At 41.3% G+C, this 20,056-nt stretch overlaps 1 protein-coding gene across 3 annotated transcripts in view; it reads left to right on the top strand.

The window, feature by feature from the left end:
* LOC148427034 (receptor tyrosine-protein kinase erbB-4-like) overlaps positions 1-20,056 on the top strand; it is a 203,235-nt gene that overhangs the window by 179,611 nt on the left and 3,568 nt on the right. For 2 of the 3 annotated variants that reach the window (XM_088402706.1, XM_088402700.1), the window contains exons 26-27: positions 2,466-2,748; positions 3,780-5,264. In XM_088402706.1, coding sequence (XP_088258832.1) covers positions 2,466-2,748; positions 3,780-4,591 — 1,095 coding nt within the window. In that variant the 3' untranslated portion in view covers positions 4,592-5,264. Of the gene's footprint in view, positions 1-2,465; positions 2,749-3,779; positions 5,265-20,056 lie in introns of those variants that run through there. The other variant, XM_088402715.1, reaches the window with a different exon arrangement.

Below are 20,056 nucleotides of genomic sequence, written 5' to 3'. Positions count from 1 at the left end.
GTCATATTTATTATTTAAAAAAAAAAAAAAAACACGCCAGGATGTTCTGATTTCTCATGAAAAAATGAATACTGTTGAGTCTGAGATTCACTCAGAATGGTGTCTCTGTTTCCTTTGTCCACTAGACAAAGCTCTGACTAAAGTCAATCAAGTACTTGTCTTTCCTGAGATGGCGAGGTTGTCAAAACACAATCAATGAGCGGTGCGTGATCTGGGAAGCGCATTTGTAGAACTTTGGCAAGCTCCCATCATTAACGTAACGACAGCCACAATGCACGCGGGTCGGTACACAAAAAATATGCTTATACCATACCTGTATATATTTTAAATATGATATGCTGACCTTAGAACGTGTCTTTAATATTGTGCATAACGTAAAATCATTTAGGTCTTTCAGCATTGGCTATCGGAAAAGGACTGTAAGTCATCCAAACTGGGATATTAACCCTTTAAGCGCCAAAGATATTGCACCAAGCAACTTTTACAGTATCCCCTTATTTTCAACATTACATTTTCAAGCTACAACCTTTGAAATAGTGCCACGAAAACTGAATATTTTGTTGTAAAAAGCCAGGTGCCTAAAGAGTTTAGACAATGAACATAGTTGCCAAAATTTTAGGGGTTAATGTTTTCATCATAAAATATTGGTACATGACACATACATTACGTACCTACCTTTACAGACTATCGCTAAGACTAAATTCTCCATTCGTTTTTTTTTATGACTGCAGTCATAAAAAGGTTATGAAAACTATAAAAAGTGACTTTGTTAATTATGTGAAAACCAATTTTCGTTTTATTTCTCTTATGTTCACGAGTACTTTGTTACTGCTCCTCTTTTTTTATTTTTTGTGTGTATGGGGGGCATATTAGGTGTTTGCTCATATTTTTTATGCTTCATCGAATAGTGTTTTTCTGATTTCTGGAGTATGATGATTATAAAAGAAATCATCTATTAAACTTGCAGCAAAAAAAAAACAAAGAAAACAAAGAAACTATCATGATGGATGGATATATAGTAATAGATTACTGTGGTTAAATGAGTAAAAAGTAAAAGAGCAAAATGATGTGAAAGTGCTACTTATGTCTTACCTACTATTATATAAGTGGTTTTACAAATTTGTTCCATTTTGTCTTAGTGTTTTTGTGTATATTAGCGGTCAAGGATAGTTGATTTGCTGCACATATATAGTCGGAAAGTGCACATGACTGTTTAATTATTAAATTCCATTAGAGCAAAACAAAATCATTAAGAAGCTACAGTAGATATTATTTAACGTTTTATTGAACATTTTAAAATGTTTTCTCTACTGTCTATAATATGGTTAGAGTTAGCTATTGCATGCTCATTCATGCTCAAATTATTGTGTACTCAATAAAACCTAATTTGTGAGGATAATGAAAAGAAAAATGTTGTTATTACTTAATGTATTTTGTTACTTATATTAAATCATCTTCAATGAATGCACACCACATTACAAACATAGCATGATTTTGCTTGGACGTTAGCGATCCAAGATGGCTGGCCTTTGGCGCATACGCACCTCAGATCATGGTGGGATCCCAGATAGGGTCTTGACTGGTTCTCAATGACAACATTTACAAAAACAATGCTGGACTGGGTTATTGTGTTATGTTTGTACTGCAGAAGGTACTATGCATGATATTGAGCAGCATGGGCATCTCAGTCCTAAATTTGAGCTAACGTTCAACAGACAAATTAAATTGAGACCTTCGTATATGACTGAACTGTCACTACATGTTCGCTTGTATTGCCCCAAAATCTGCTAATCCGGGGAGTGGGGTCGTTTTTGGGCTGTCTTTCGTCGTACGTTTACCACACTGGTCGTTTCCCGCTCTGCTTATCTCGTGTTTCAATTGTGTTTCGGCCTCCAAGTTAAGTGTTGGTTGAAGGATTCGTGTTTGTGATTTGTCTGAAAGTGCCGCATGACTTTTTTTTTTTTTTTAAGTTAGTGGATATGATCCAATTTTAAACGTGCATTGAGTCTGAAACAGTTTTTCAAAGAACAAAGCAAAGACCGCTAAGGGGGAGGAGAAAAAAGTGATAGAGCGGCGTAACCCCGGAATGTTTCCTTCCATGTGTTTGTACTTGCACTTCCTGTAATTACTGCTGTAGCACGTGCAGTTGGCGTGAGTGCAGAGGAGTGGGCCGGGGCCACATAGCCTGCAGCAAGATAACACAGATCCACAGGAAACCCTGTGCTTTGCATGGCATGTTTTGTTTTCTTGTGGGGTTTTCGGTTCTTTTCCGAAGCTCAGGTGTGTGAATTGTTGCAATATCTGGCTGCCCCTCACTGTATCCAGGGGCCGATGACTCCACCCACAGAACATTTCACAGAATTTTACTTTCAGCTGCTAGGTGCACAGATTAAAAGACTCACACGATACTAACGTTGTTATATTATACCTGCATGTCTAACTGCCTAACTGCCTGTCTTCTCCAGAACAAGTTTGGCTATAGGGAAGGAGGGCCAAAACCATCAGACGGTCCACTGTCAGGGGCCCAGACCAGTGTAAAACAGGAAGCCGCCGGAAGCCAGGGTTCCACTATTGAGGAGCAGCGCTGCAATGGGAACTTGCATAAGAAGAATCTCAACCAAGCAGGTGGTGAAGACAGCGGAGGACAGAGGTACAGCGCTGACCCCACCGTCTTCCTCGGGGAGAGGGTTTCCAGGGATGAAGATGAGGACGGATACATGACTCCCATGAAAGACAAGAGTTCTTCAGGTACAGAGACAAAAAACACACAAAGAGGATGACATTTCGGTCTTCTTGCCAAGAGTCAGATCAGCTTTCCAAAGTAAAGGAGGCACCGCCCACATAAAAACACAGCCAAGCGTGGCGAAAGGTCATGTGATCCAAGTCTTTGAAAGACTCAATTTATTTTAAGTGTACAGGGCAGACACCAAATGCTTCAAAAAAGAGACAGACGTCACTGACAGCCAACTGGGCAGCCTCTCTTCAGTATCAAAATGAAAGAACGACTGATCATCTGCCGAGAGTCGTTGGTTAGAAAAACGAGATCGTGAGAAACATTTTAAGAGAGTTATGGAAATTCGCAACATCTCTTGAAAAAGATGTACACCTGAACCAAGCAGGCTGAGGAATTGTAAACTTAACACCTCTCACAACAGGCGACTGTAAAGGTGGGCTTTTGTATATTCATCAATCTTTTTTGAATTTTTATTTACGTACAGTGAATAAAACTGACGGTGGTGCAAGTCAGCCTCCGGTCTTAAATCAGCCCCTAAATACTACTCTCGTGCAGATGCCTTTGATTTTTGAGCTTCTCCAAATATAACAATGCCTGAAGCATTATGCATCTGATACAATGTCAAAGAGCGGAAGAGTGGGCAAAATCAATAGGTTTCACACCCCGCTATAATAGCGCTTGGAAGCAGCGAAGATAGGTCGTTTGTTGGCATTTCAGCCCCCGGCAGATGGAGTTTGCAGTGCCAAAGAACTTCTGGCAAGTTGCCTGTCTGGTCCTGAGTGGCTCCCATTATCACCATTATCATGTCCCCTTCCATCTTCTTTGCTCATTAGCAAGTGACCTAACTAGCATCAGTCTCTATATCCATCTCCCTTTAGCTCTTTCTCCCGAGCTCTCTTATTCTCTCTGTTTAGTACTCGTTTCTTTCAGCTTCTGTTTCCTTTTATCCTCATTTTCATTTCTGACAATTTTACTAGTTAATCAACCTTTGTAAACCTCTCCTTTATTTCTTTCCTCCTTTCCCCTTTTCTGATATGTGCTACAGAATACCTGAATCCAATTGAGGAAAACCCCTTTGTATCACGGCATAAAAACGGGGAGGTCCATGCGTTGGACAACCCGGGCTACCACAGCACACCTAGCAGTCAGCCCAAAGGAGAGGACGAGTACATCAACGAGCCCCTCTACTTCAACACCTTCCATAGCGCCGCAGAGACCCTGCGAAGAAACGGACTGCCGCTTTCCTCCCAGCCTCCCTCTTCTATCTCACTCACCACCTCAGGGTCCCAGTTCCCGCTTAGCATCCAGACCAGCCTGCCCCACTACCCTCTCCCCACAGCTCAGCCCTCTCCATCTGGTATGTCCTGCCACCACGGTACATTGACCCACATCCTCCACGCCCACCACACCGTCAAACCTGCAGGGCAGCCTGGCTTTCCCAGTGGCGTTTCCTCCAGTCAGAGCCAAACAGGAACTACTGCCCTGGCTTCTGTGTGCCAGTCAGGTGTCCTAACCACCGCAGCCCCCATTGGGCACGGCAACCAGCCAGCCTACCAGAGCCACACAGCCTTGCAGCCTGCCAGCCTGCTGAAACACGGTGGGCAGACAGCAGGTAAAGCCGCTGGGAAGAAGCTGAAGGTAACCTTTGACAATCCAGAATACTGGCAGCACAGCTTGCCGCCCAAACCATCTGACGGCACCCAGATTGGGTCCGCCAATGCTAAGCTCTACTACAAGCAGAACGGACACATACGGCCAGCCGTAGCTGAAAACCCTGAATACATGTCTGAGTTTTCCCTGAAATCCGGCCCGGTTCTGCCACCCCCTCCCTATCGGCAAAGGAATACCGTGGTCTAAATTTAGCCTCTATACGACTCCAGTCTCTAGAAACCTCTTCGGTTCCCCAAACAGCGCCCCATCCACTCAAGACTGTAGCAACAACAGACCAATATCAATCTGTCTTGTAGATACAGACTGTGATCTGAGGCACGGGGATTGTGGAGCAAGTATCACACTGTAGCGGGAGTTATGGTCTGTTCTCGCAAAAACCCACTGCCAGCAAATTCGCTGTGTCCGTTGGAAAAGCGGAACGTTTCCTTTATTTTCTTTTAGTTTTTCCCTAATTAATAATTATGTTCATGCGCCTACAAGTGTTTGACACTAACTAACCTAAGAAGGACTGGAAACAAGCTTTTACTTGCGTAGAAGATGGTGAAAGAAATGGAGGAAACAACAGCTGATCAGTCATACGCTCATATCTTTGGGTGCTATATTAATTAACGTAATGAAGACTGGTCATCAGGGAGGTGAAAAGCTCGAATTACATTTAAGCATATCCTTTCCCCAAAACATAAGGCCACATAGTGACATCTTGTCCAACCATCCCTAAAGCAACAGTAAAGACGCGCAAAGGGACTCAAAGATGTCTGCAGTCTGTGCTGGCCAAAGCTGTGTCATGGAAATTTAAAGACCAGTTTTCTAATGTGAATTTAGAGTAAATCTGTACAAGAAAAATAAAGTACTGTACTGTATTTTTGATCCTGTAAACTGCACAGGTGTCGAACTCCAGTCCTCGAGGGCCGGTATCCTACATCTTTTCAAATCTTTTCCCTCAAAAACACCTGATTCAAATGATTGGGATCATTTTAAAGCTCTTGCAGAGCCTGCTAATGAGCTAATCATTTGAATCAGGTGTGTTGGGGAAAGAAAACTGGAAAACATGCAGGATGCCGGCCCTCGAGGACTGGAGTTCGACACCTATGCTGTAAAGACCAGACAGTCTATGACCATGCAAGACACGCTACACTGAAATACCGCAGGATATTTTTTACACGAAAACATTGTGCAGTCATGATTCCTGAAAAGGTAGGGTGAGGGCATATTATTTTCATAAATCATTTAGACTTTTTCAGCCTTGAAAGAATAAGGATTAAGTTGGTATTTGAAATACAATGCCTTACTCCAAGGTAATTGAACCGCTTATCTTAGCCTGACAGGAAGGCAAAATACTAATTTCAGATAATTTTACACATCAATATCATCAAATACTGTATAACCCAGGTCAACAACAAAAGGTCTTTTAATGTTGAGAAAGTTAGAATTTAAAAGATGTCATTGATGAATGACAAAGGGGTAACAAAGTAAAACATATATATATATATATATATATATATATATATATATATATATATATATATATATATATATATATATATATATATATATATATATATATTAATAATTGAAGTCTCTTTCTGAAAGAAGTCCTTAAAAAAATTTATCCGACCACAACGGTGCATTATCACAATGGTGCATATTCTTCTGTTTGCATTTAAGTCAATGTCTTAAGCACATTTCTCATAAAATCTCTCGCTACAATTATCTGGTCTCACATTTTACACACCCATAATGCGTAACTTGGAAATCCAGGTGCATCCAGGAGAGTGGTTCAAATTTCCAGGTTGCAGAGTTTCCAGAAGAGACTCGCTTTGGAAATATGTTCCTCTATGACTGAGCAATTAGCTTGCATCATGAATGGGAAAATTATTGTCAAAAATGTGTATGCACCTCATTGAAAGGCTATTTTGAAGGCGTATGTTTCGTGCATCCACTTTTGAATAAATCCAGGACAAGCAATTTATTCAGATTACAATGCTCAAACACAATGCTTAGGAGAAGGTACACTGGTTGGCATCAATAAATAAATCTAATCGTTACAGTTACTGCAAGTGATTGGCTCTTGAAAATTTGAAAACTCTATTGGCGCTGATCTTTTTTTTTTTTTTGCCTGACTGATATAACATTGTTGTTCTTTGTAATGCAGTAGTAACACATGTGCAGCCCTTGGGTAGTCAATAAGCCACACCCACAGGGCTGTGAAAGGCTTAAAAAATGTGCAATTTCATGTTTTGGCTTCAAGCGGCGCTAGACTTTTGTACAGCCTCTGAATTAAAAGACACTTAAGCGTCTGGCAGAATGCGCGCACTGACAGATTTCTCTGGGAGCGCCCTAATTAGAAGGTCACCCAGAGTGCCTACGTTTCACAAAGGTGCATAAGACAATGGAAGAATCGGTGAAGCAAAATGGTGTGAAGCAGCATGCCCCTCCTGACTTAAGCACATGGGACAATATGCCACATTGTGAATTAGAACGTCTCGACTGCAGAAAAATATAGGGCACATTTCGAAAAGTTTTATGTAGAGGTGACAGCGCCAAATGCATTGGTTGATTTGCTGTAATTCACCAGTACCGTTATTCTCCGTGCACAAGTCGAGGGTTTTTTTTTTTTTTCTCATTTTTGGGAGGGGTGGATTTAAACCCGCGTAACTCAAAAAACCAAGCCAATTTTCCCCACGTATCTGTTTTAATAACATTAATTCGAAGGTGAAATAATATGTCCTTTACAAGGCTTAAAATAATTCTATATACCTCTAATTTGATATAGTGTGCATTTGCACAAAACGTCAAAAAAATGCACTTTCGTCAAGAGCTGTTTTGTTGCCTCTTGGTGGTCAACAACGAGGCTGCGTGGATAACTTTTCCGGTTGACTTTGACCCATTATAAAAAGGAAAAGGCAGCGTGACTTGTGCAAGACAAAAATGAGAGAGAAGTGGCATGGTACGCCTTGGATGTCAGCAGGCGGGCGGAGAAACACAGCAAAGAGCAAGCGATCCACGCTCTGATCTCGCCACAGGCGTCACTTGGGTAAAGAGGCCCACAACAAAGCGTTTCTGGAGACCTACATTTCATGTCCAGACGGGTCCGGACATCACTACCTGCGGAAGAGTAACGAGGATGTTTGCGTAAATGACGAGCAGGAAGAAAAGGACGTCCGGGATTTCGATTGCAGGAGCTATTTGGCTTGTCAGATAGTGATGATGACTTTTAGTTTTGTTTTTTTTTTTTGACAAATACATTTTCAGCTGTGTCAAAAAGAAAAACGCGTTGAAACTTCAAATCGTTTTATTGTTGCGGCAATAGTTTCAGCATTCGCGTCTACGCGTGCGCGTAATTTCATAATTTTAATAACACGCACGTGTTAACTGGGTAGCCATGGTAACCACATGGAACCACAAAAGTCGTTGTTGTAAAATTCACCAAAATGAAGTAAAAAAGGGGGGGTCGGCTTATGCCAGAGGTCGACTTGTACACAGAGAAATACGCCAAGTGGTAGTGCTACCCTGGAAAGAAAGCCCACGCAAAATAAGACCTTGTCCTTCCACCCTTGTCCGAAACGGGGATTGTCTTGCACTCGTAAATGTGGAAACATTTGTTCTATTTTCACAAACGCTTACCATAATAATTACCACCTGAGACCTGGTTTCAATGTTTGTGTTTTTGACTGACCAAAATAAGGATGAACGGCCGAAACATTTAACAGTTTACACTTATTTACAGTCAATAAACAGTATTTGTATCCGGGCACTTAATGGTGCTCAATTATACAGCCATGAATTAATCTTTCTTCTGCCAAATGATACAAAACGACACGAGAACAGGTGTCAAGCTTGCCAAGTTAGAGCGTTGTGTTACTTTCCCCTTTTGTGCATCAACTTCTTCGCTGAATCAACTCATCATCATCTCCGGCTCCCAACTGCAGCTTTTTTCTAAGGTTGTTTATTTTGTGTTCTTTTTTCAAACGTGTGCGTTCAAGTGTGAACCTCCCCACGAAGCGCTTTAATCAACGATGTGGGTGGAAAGATATTTCTTACAGAAATACCCAACTTGTTTATCTGCGCCTTCACCACCTCAGAACAAGGAGCGTTAGTAAAGATCAGTGGCACTACGTCGGCCAAGGGTTCATGAGTGAAACGCTTTTGGTGGGGGTGATCGGCTTCACGGATCTCGTCTATGTAGTGTGTGTGTGTGTGTGTGTGTGTGTGTTTGTTCCCAACAGTAGTCATAATCTTTCTTTGATGGTGCCATGATTATTTAATGAAGGAGTATTTTGTAATCCCGTTTGGAGCTGCAACTCATTGAAATGGAGACAGTATTTAATGTCGAGTGTGAAATATTTATAGTGCGTTTGAGCTTGTTTATACGGCACAGTGGAAGTAACTGCCAAATGTGGGTTTCAAGGAATGAGAAAAAGGGGAGATGCAGATTTATTTTTTTTTAAAGGCAGATTTATGTACGTTTGCCCTAAATCATTGCACAATGTCGATGTTAGAATCAAGAGTGAGATTGGGGGCACTGCTGGCCTCACCTTCTTTCTCTGCCGTCTGAGAAACTTTCAACTTCTTCAACTAACCACATCTCTTCATGGAAGCAATAATTTCCTCTCCCGCACATTTCTCGTTTTCGGCCCTGCTTCAGTCATTGCTGGGCTGACTCAAACATCGTCCTGCTCTGTTTTGTTTATACCATATAATCGATCTTTCTTATATGTTATGTGATCTCCTTCCATGGTTCCATGGTAAGCCCAAGTGAGCAGCTTTTCTATTGTATGTGGTATTTTTCTGTTCTTCTCTTTACATGTGATCTTTCATGTTCCGTTAACTAAATGTAGTCCTCGTCCCTCTATCATTCACACCATACGATCCATTTCCATGGTTCCTTTATAACATCTATCTGCGTCTTTTTTTTCAAGATGTCATTTCTTTTTGTTTCCTTCATGTGAGATTTCCTATTTCCTTCACACCGATGGTTTTCCTGTAAATGCCAATCTGTAGCTATGTGCCAACATAAACCTTCAACTTACTTTCGTATCTTCTATGATGTTACAGTCCGAATAAGTATTTTTATCAAAAATGTTGTTATAGCGCAGACTGAAAACCCTTAATTTCTTGCCGCTGATACCATATATGTATAATCTTGACTCATCTGTTATTTTGGATGTTTTTGGCTTCTTGTTTTTTTTTGTTTTTTGTTTTGGAGGGGAGGGGGTCTGCTAATTAATTAGTGTTCAGTATTTGTTGTTTGAACGGTAATTGCACAAATCACTGCTGTTAATTTCATGTTCCGGTTCAAACTATTACTGTACAGAATCTTTGGGGTACCTAACGCATTTCAATTGTGAATAGTATTTTTATAAAAGCACTGAAATAATGATGGACAATGGAAAATTGTAAATAGAGGGTGTTGCTTTGGCGTTATATTCTGTTTCTTCTTCTGCGGTCTCCATCTGCTTATACCTAGTGTGCGCACAGAAAGGCGAATGTTTATACACATTTGCTTCATGTGAATATACCTTTTGACAAATAGGGGTAATATTTAATGTGCTTGTTAACCCCTTCTTGTGAGCGGGGTTTCTCCTGTTAAACTGAAAAAGTGAGCCGCCAGCGGACCAACACAAACTGGCCCTCCCAATCGTTTCTGAGCCAAATCCCACATCATCTTCTTTTGAATGGCCCAGCACAACTTGTGTTCTGCATGCTTCAAGCGTGGACGGTGCTCAGAGGCCTCCGCCAAGAACTTAGCTTTGTCCCTTTATCCTCTGTGTGTTCTTTGCAGATTATACCCAAAGCTTTCTATCATAAATGCAATGTTCCTCATGTTTGCTATACATGAATCTGTCAAAAGTATATTTTTAATTTAATATGAATAAAGATGGATTCCGTATGTATTGCGAGGGCTTTTGTCGGTGTTTGCTTTGGCAAAGAAGAAATACATGCGGACAACACCGAACATCGGGGACGCCGCATCTCCAGCAGAGATTCTTCCCGGTCGGGGATGGTCTCGAAGCCCGAAACCTGATGCGTCGTTTCCTCGCTTTGCGTGCCACCCCGCTGATTGCAAATAGAGCAGAAAATGAAAGTATGCAATTACGCGAAGCACTTTAATAATCAAATTTAACAGATGGTGTCTTTAATTAAGAGCGTCTAAAATGGCGTTGCATATACTGTATCTTGACCCAACTTCTGGGGATGTAGAAGTTTTGCTTGGGGCGAGATGTTGCGTGCTCAAAAGGACTTGCAGATGAAGACCAAGTGCATCAAACGCTCGGTCTGCAGCACTCTTGCATCTCCAAATGGCTAATGCGAGGATACAAGGCATTGCTCACGTTTTTCCCCACACGCTGAATCCACTGTTTACCCCAAGTGCTGCTTATGTAAACGGGCATGGGCAACATTGTTTTGCAATGCGGTACAACGCTGCACTACACTCGCAGGCTTTCATTCTACTCATAAATTATCCAGTACTGTCCAATGGCTGAATATGAGCCTTCTGAAGTCACTGCTATTAATACTAATAAGGCAGCGGAGTGCTTTAAGTAAACACTGTTTATGAACAGGAATCTTTCTCCTCTTCCTCTTTCTCTCCATTAGTTTCCCTCGCTGGATTGCCAAGATTCAATTAGCAGACGCATTGAATTTCTAGTTCAAACCTAGTTTAGAGCGAAGCTCCCTGCAATTTTGCTCACATATATCTACTTATTCCAAATCCATATTAGGCCTGCCAGCTTTAATCACTATCACAAAGTTTCCCATTTGCCACAGGAAAGAGCCTTTACTTCAGGATCCCTTCCTGGTATCGTAAAAAGATTGCTGAAGAAAATGAAACTCTTGCCAACAAGACATAATCATCTACGCCCAAAACCGTGATCTGGAGGATGCTCCTCCAAATTACGTCCATGGCGTGACATGCCTGCAGGATGGCTGCTTTTAATTACAAATTTACAAATGTCACCAGGACATTCTTTTGTTTTCTTTATTGAATTTGAAATTGATGTTAAATCTTACTCAAACTACACCATGTATTCTGCATTGTTGACTGAATGTGTTATGAAATAATACATCAATATACTTTACATGTAGTTGTTAGATTCCAATGACAACTAAATGCACTTATGTGTTATGTAATGAAAATTCAGTTGGATCCACCATGCCGCTTCCATAATATGTGAAAAATGTGCGGCATCAATCACTCGTTTCATACCATTTGGTCGCTGTTCACCTGGCGTGCCTTGGTCCGTTGATAAATCGAGTATGTGCCAGTCGGCCTATCTTAGGCTGCAAAACAATAATAATTACATAAAACTAATTCATAAATCCTGGCCGCTCGACGGAACAGTGGTTAGTACGTCTGCCTCGCTGTCCAGGGCCCCGAGTTCAAATCCACCTGGCTCCAGCCTTCCCGTGTGGACGTTGCATGTTCTCCACCAGCGCGCGTGGCTTTTCTCCGGGCACTCGGGCTTCCTCCCACTATCCAAAAACATGCACGGCAGGTGTATTGGATATGCTAAATTGTCTCTAGCTGTGATTGAGTGTGTGAATGGTTGTTTGTCTCTTTGTGCTCTGCGATTGGCTGGCAACCAGTTCAGGGTGTCCCCCGCCTACTGCCCGAAGTCAGCTGGGATAAGTAGCAGCAAGCCTGCGATCCTTGTGAGGATAAGCAACTCTAGAAAATGGATGGATGTGTAACATGTAAATCACATCACTAATATTCGAGAGTGCAGAGAAAGCAACACCATCTAAGTCATATGCATTTCTTCTGTGTACAGTATAGTAAACAGTTTTCCTCCAAATTGTGTGAAATTTCTAAAAGGCCTACATTATCGACTGAAGCACTATTTCAGTCATGAATTATTCAGTTTTCATGACATGCAGGCTGTTTTGCGGTTTGATCAGTTTGTTGAGTTTTTTTTTTTTTTTTTTCACTGACTAAAGTCAAAGCTCGTGGAACACTCATGCCACAACTGAGGCTTTAACAAAGTCTTGGAGGCATAGTGAACACTAAAAGCATTTTCATACTGCACTTGGTGAAAATCACTGTGCCATGATCCAACCCGTTCGTTGTGTTTGTGGTGCTGTGTCATGATAATGAAACTCTGTGTCAACGATGCTGTGACTACAAATGCTGTGACACCCTATTGGGCAGGTTGTGAGAGTGATTTCATAGTGAAGCTGTTTTCACACTACACCCTGCATTCCTTTTCTTGGCGTTCACAGCCACTCAAGTCAAACTGCGGCGCACGGACAACGGTGTCCCCGTACAAGGATACTGTGCTCTGTTAAGTGCAGTGTGAAGAGGCTTTCTCAAGAGCAAGAGATTTTGGGGCATTGAAAAGTAAAAGGCATGGAACTATAAGGAGATGATAACAAATGCAATGTTCCAGCATCCTAAGCGTTGGGCAAACAAAGACAATTATGTGCTGCGATGTGGTCAAAACAAAAGGAACAACAAACGATCTTCATTGTTGAATATACCGACTTGGGTAAATGTGGTAGGTTTCTGTGATTCAGTATGAGTCACGCGCGCGCACTGGCCGCCATGTTTGAGAAGAAGTCATCTTTTTTTATGTCGTAAGGCGAAAAAAAATGTCATTTGCATGCTTGCGTACATTTGGAAGTACTTGCGGAAACGCCAACCTGGAAATAATCGGGAGGCAGGGAGGCTTTTTCTGTTAGCATTATGAATCCCACTGCTTGCTTTTCTCCAGTTGCATGCGCCTTCTGACATCACTGCGAGGTCACTCGAATCCACGGCAGCTCAGTGGCGCAGTGAACAGAAGACTGCACATAGGAATATTTCTAAAATGGAGAGGATCCAGCTGATTCAATGAAGACTTGCAAGGAATGGACCCCGTGTGCACAAGTTTGAGAACACTGAAAGGTATTCCATTTGACTCGTTTATTAATTGTGGTCTTTTGGCATATACGCACAATCTTTAGCTTGGCGGGTATTTATGAAAAAATGAACTCGTGCTGCGTTGCGATGAGAAGGATAACTGCTTTGAGCGAATTTGCGTTATACACACACACACACTGAGGAAATCTGAAGGAAGGAAACCTGAAACACTTAATCCACAACAAATATATAATTTACAGATATGAACTCAAGGAAATATGAGGAGTTTAGGAAGATGAGATTCATTCCGTTTTGCTAGAGTTGCTGGTGCGTCTTATACACTGGAAATTTGATCCCCCAATTCACCGTCCATCCTATACACAGTTGCATCTTATAATAGGGGAATTGCGGTAATTTGTCAACCAAATGATGCTTAATTGAGCATGATGACAGACACCGTTAAAGAGCTTTAGGTACTGCTTCCAAACAAAACAAAAAACCAGAACATACAGTATATTCGAGAAATGTAGAATAAAATAGGTGAAAATGATCATGTACAATAATATGTCATATGTAATTTGTTTTTCAATGACATATGCTATACATGAGACTCCAAAGATTCAATGTTAAGACTCCATTTTCGCTTACTCAAAGAACAATGCAAACAGCGTATGTAAGTTATCCCATATGACTTGCTGCAACATGTAAAGACCTGGGAGATATTTTCTTTTGGAATTGTCATGTCTCCTGCAGCTGTAATCAGTCACAGGCACGATGACCTAAGGATATGAACACAGGCATGATGACCTAATCATAGGATGAAACAGTATGGGGTCTGTCACCATGTTCCTGGTAAAGAAGACAGCAGTGATTGCATGGACTGAAAGAATACAGACTTCCATATACATCCCCCCACTATCAGAAACCGATTGTTGCCTTTCTGTCATATTGTCTGCCCTAACCTTTAAGTGCAGCGAGTGGTTTTGCAACTAGGGCCAACCCTAATGAATAAAAGCAGGACTGGCAGAATTTGTAACCATACCGGACGGACATCTGAGAAAATCTGGTTCCTGTCTTCCCTCCTCGTGAGAAAAGGTTTGTTGTCTACCTTCTGCTTTTTTTTTTATTATTCAATGTTCTAGGTTGCCTGAACCTGACATCATGTCATAATCTATAGTGTGATCAATTGATAGCAATGAATATTATAAAGTCAAGTTTAAATTTACACTAAGACCCAACTTTTGATGCAGCTCATGTACTTAATTTCAGAATATGTAGGTATAAGGAAAAATCAAATAAGCAAAATCTCCCTCTGATGTTGCTGGCAGGATAATCAAGAAGAAAAGGTTAGCTTGGCATTTTACCCCTTGACACTTGTTTAAGCGTCAAGGGGCAAGATGCCAATTTGATTTGTCTGACTGGAGTGACTAGAGCGTGGCCCTGCTCCCTACCTGTACCCTCTTTCATCCAGGGGGTTATGTTTCCTTTCAGAGCAAGTGAGAAAAGCCTCAATAGGCGGCAGTCACTTTTATGTGCTGTAAAACTGGATTTTAATTATCAGAAGCACCTAGGGCAATGCTGACATTACCTCTGTGATGAATCAAGAGTGTATGAATCAAGAGTGTGTGTATCAGCGCGTTGCCTTCACTCTCATGTCTGTGTAAATGTGTCAGCATTTGTCACAGCAGCGCCTTGCCATATTAGAATGTTCTTCTCAGCCAGTGGTGACATTCAGACAGTGGAGTGCCACCACCAGGGGTGACAACCAGTCATTTCTTGGGCCACCTAACTGCACGGCGATGGAGTGTGCGGCCGTTTCAGAGCAACAAAACTGTTCAGGTTGCTTCTCATCGGCTGATATCCTGCTGTCATATCTGGTCCGTTCATCCAACGGCGCGTTGTGTTTCAGCTCCCAAAGCAGATTCCAATTACAGGGATGGATGAAAGATTTTATGGTCTGTCTACACACTGTGATCAACTTTGATTGACTGAGACTGTTTAGTTACTGTTTCTTAGCGTAGTCATTGTATATTTTTTTTCTTCCATGACCAGCAAAAAAAAAATGATTACGAGGTGAAGTAGTTGTAATGTGTTCATTCACACCGAAGGAGCATTTGACCTCCAGATGATCTCCATCTATCCATCCATCAATTTTCCCCTACTTTTCCATAAAAGCTGCAACTTTACCAGGGAAGCCCAAATTTCCCATTCCCTTATACCAACTCTTCATGGACAATGCTGTGTCAGGCCAAATGATTAACGCTTTATAGAGCAATAATGGCATTGCTGAATTCAGGGTGAAAGTAAGATTCTGACTTTTTCCATCCAAGAAATGAAGATGACTCAAAGGTGTCACACCCAATTACTAAATATTCAGGGTGGGGTAGAGTTCATCTTTCTCAGACAACTGTTGCCCATGGCTGCAAAATCAATCTAAAGAGCGCATACCGGGCAAAGTTAGCACATCCACAAAAGATTAATGGGCTTTTAATGAGACTCTTGTGGGTGGCTGTGGGTGTGCGTGACCCTCTCCCTATTATCACACATCACACAAAAAGCGTCTGACAGGACGGTGACAACTCCCTGATCACACTTCTCTATTGGAGAACTATTTGAGAGTACCACTGGATGGATGTGTGCGTTTGGCTTTTTGTGTGCACGTGTGAATGTTTGCGCTGGTTGTCAAGTGCCTGTGCAGTCCAATCGCTCATATGCTGTCAGCCCGCATGAACTGACATGTAGCTAAAAGCAAAGAGACATGAAGACGGAGCGGAAAGCATCACTATGCAGCACGTGTGCCGTTGTTTGTCCTGACCCTGTCTGGGGGCCTCTCCTCTTGGCTGATTCTAATGAGCTCCCCCGGGAGCGCGCTTGGGTGGCTGACGTCCCAACCAACCGGGAGGGGGTGAAGGTTTTGAAATCGATACGCCCACGCGAATTTGCATAAACATCAGCGCACCGCTTGCTTGACCGGGAAGGTGTCGGAAAATGATGTTAATATCATGTGCAGAAAACACGTCATTAGTCCTAAGCAGTCGACGCGAAGCCTCAGTATACAGCCAGGAAATCGATTGATTACTGCAAAATAGGCCTCTGTAGATAGTACTAACACGAGTGTGATATGAAACCATGACCATTTCCTCGGACCAGTGAGCAAAAGTTGAGGAGGGCACGTGTATCTTTAATGTTGCTTTAATTAATGAATTCGTTATCAATTATTTATTCTTGAGTTTTCTCAGACATCTTCCCAATGGTACATGACATGCGTCACTTCATGGGCATTTCAATAGTGTGAAAAGAGATGTTAAAAGAGGCTTTTCACAAGGCTTGCTAAACGCAAGGATTGCAATGATAAATCAAAAAGCGCCACAATACATAAAGTGTGTTGTGACCTTTTTGTTGAAATTAGCGCAAGACTGTTAAAATGCATTTTACTGTAACTTGATCGTATGTGACCCGCTCGGGCTAAACACAGTTTCGAGCAAATTCCATAACTACATTAAGTTCTGAGATTTCCCCAAATAGCCTCCTTTTTTTTTCTCTACCAGCAGAACAACATTGAAAATTGTAGACATTGTGAATGAGAAAAGTTGATTAGTCGATGTTTTTGTAGTCAGCATGCTACAGCGTGTTTCCGCCTACTTGCCGGTGAAATAACTGAAGATAGGAACAAAGGACTGCCTATCAATGGCAGTAGGTTAAACCCATCAGAACATGCGTAGTCGTGAACCCAGCGAATGTTTGGAACCTAATTGCTTCCATTAACCAATGTATCCTGCCGAAAGGGCTGCTGATCGAAACGCTGATGAACATGGCAATTTACGGAACAAAAATAACATTCTGCGTCAACGCAAAGGGAGCAACCCGGAGTTGCCCCTACCAAATATCAGGCATGTAGTAAATGCAACAGCACACAACACTCATGAGGATAGGTCATGACAAGCACCAACACCAAAGCGTTACATCTACCAAATGGCAGATGTTCAGGGTTTCAGATTTAGGGATGATTACATGTAGTCTAAGCCACCAATTACGGAATGTTTTAGGGGCCATTCAACTGAATTGATGCAATTTATGTACACAGGAAGTAAAATGTATAAATGCATGATGATTATTTAAATGATGCATCATGATTATATTAAAAAGACTATTTTTATATATGCTCAGCATTGTCCAGCATATTGATCTGATTGCATATTTCATTTAAAAAATCATTTTCCTGACTTTTTTTTACTATTTTTAATATTTTCTTTCTATCTATCTATCTATCTATCTATCTATCTATCTCTATTGCTCTCTCTCTCTCTCTCTCTCTCTCTCTCTCTCTCTCTCTCTCTCTCTCTATATATATATATATATATATTATATATATATATATATATATATATATATATATATATATATATATATATATATATATATATATATATATATAAAACGTTATTTCTTTGCTGCCACAGGAGGAGCATGGAGCAAGCTGATTGAGTATTTTGGGCACTAGACGAGCTCATTAATGTGTCACAATTCATTTTGGGAGCCTTGTTTTCTTCTTGTCGAATGGCTAATGGGAATATCAATCATCGGCTTCCTCTCCATATCCTTCCCCACAAACGTTTCCCGGCTAACAGATTCTTCTTGTACCATACTGTATATAAACATCCGCTATAAAGTGGTTTACAGTTTGTCCTATCACACCTTGTTCGACAACACAATCTATCATAGAAACATGTTTAAAACAAACAAAAGTGAGTGTTCATTTCCACAAATATGTTTAAAATGCAAAACATCTGGACTGCAGGATTGTGGTTTGCAAACAAATGACAGTGAATTGTCAGTTTTTCTTCAATTGATCCGCCGCATTTTACTCTCCTTATTTCCCAATTTGATAAAGAGGCAAAGGCAAGGAGCCTTCATCGACTCGGACGACTCGGTTGCAGCTCTCGCGTCTCGAGCCATTGTTTGTAATTTCATGTTTGTGCTTGTATATGCGTTTCTTGTCAGATATGTGTCGGCGAGATGTGGAACAGGCACACAGACAGCTTCGACAAGCAATTACATTGCAGCGTGTTGAAGGTTGGGGCTCGGGATGAGCCGCGGTCTGACGATTGAAAGACTCCAGAGGGTAACTGGAAAAATGGAGTAACTGCTGAGACAAGCACGGGCCTCAATTTAGTCTGGAAATTGTGTTCAAGGAGGTTTGTGGTCAGGTATCACTTCTTAAAGGCCAATGACAAGGGATTGTTGTGATTGCCCATAAACACAGCAATCTGATTCTGTCGTTTGCATGTGCCATTGGGACTTAAATGAAGGGGAACGGGAACACCAGGCAGAAGTTCAGACGGGATGTGCTAAAGAAAAATGAAAAAAAAAAAGGGAATTTGAACTCCGGTCCATTTAACTGATGTGCTGTTCACTGTGCCACCGAGCCGCGCGGTACTCACAAAAATTTCATGCAACACCACCAAGGAAAAATTAATATACTGAATAAAGGACGATCTCATTTCAATTAACTCACAAAAGAATTTAGTCACACTGTGGGCCTGTCAAATTAAACATAAAACTGACGTATCCCCATTAGAAGTCATAACATAGGCTAAGTTCATGCTACTGGTCAAATCAGATTTGTGGCACATATCTTGGATAAGTTGTTTGTTTTTTTTTAATTATTATTCATCTTAATGCGAACAGTACAATTCTTTTTTTTTTCTTAATTAATTTATTATTTTTTCAAATCCGACCCAGGTCTCTCTTGTGTGAGGTTGTAAATCGGATATGCGTCCAAAGGAACCGAGGCCCAGATGCTCAAGTCGCACTTGTTTGATGTCGTCAAAGGCGGCAAACATCAATATTATTCAAGAGAAAAGCAGTGGTGTCAAGATGATGACATGAAATTATTCAGCCGGGAAAAAGTTGGCTCTGGTTGCAGAAAATCCTTGAAAAAGCCACCAATACGTCAGGCTGACTTGAGGGGCCGTATTTTTTTTCCACAAGCACTGCGCCACATGACAGGGTGTTTTATGTGCATGTGTGTCACTTCCAAGGCGTATTATGTTCACATTAGAAATCACATTTGTTTTTGGACATGAAATTCTGAATTTTACATCACATGCTGCAGTGTGAACGTCACTTTTTTTCTGCTTAATCAATGACAAATGATCCAAGTATAGCTTTATTGTACCCTCTGGCATCAGAGCGCTTCATTGAGCAGTCTTTCAATTTATGCTACTCATGTAGAAGGATGAACAAAGATACATTAGTAATGAATACATCATTTTCAGTTGAATTAAGTGAAATTGGAGCTTTTCATGGCGCAGCCCAAAGAGTCTTTCATCGCCGGCCCTTGGATTGGGAAGTACTGTGCTAAAACATCGGATTTTCGCTCTTTTTATTTTATAGCCCTTGCTAACTCAGACCATCTGCTTTTTTAAGCAGACGGAGCATCACACTGTAGACTCTTGGACAGAGTTGTTGATTTAGTATCAATTGTGAGTTGTTTGGCATTGGTTTTTGCTTTGGATAGCTTTCAGCGTTAGTAGTAGTCATGTCTGGCAGGAAAACATTACACCACTCTGCAAAGTATATAATATAAAAGCCTTTGGCAGTCATCTTGCCAACTGCACACATACACAAACAGCAGCATGGCATTTCCCTGAGGCCTCAATCACCACATACAAAGTATCATTAGTGCTGCCACGGTTGGCACCTGAGGAAGCGGTTTTTACAGAGAGGTCAGAAATTACCGAAAGGTGAAGGCGCTCAAATTCTGTTTGTGATGTCTTGTTTGGGGTGCCTCTAGGGCAGTGGTTCTCAAG

Source organism: Hippichthys cyanospilos, chromosome 2 (assembly GCF_059441005.1).
Source record: "Hippichthys cyanospilos isolate Australia breed blue-spotted pipefish chromosome 2, RoL_Hcya_1.0, whole genome shotgun sequence".
NCBI lineage: Eukaryota > Metazoa > Chordata > Actinopteri > Syngnathiformes > Syngnathidae > Hippichthys > Hippichthys cyanospilos.
The sequence above is the reverse complement of the archived record's forward strand: the minus strand, read 5'-3'. Positions and strand labels throughout refer to the sequence as shown.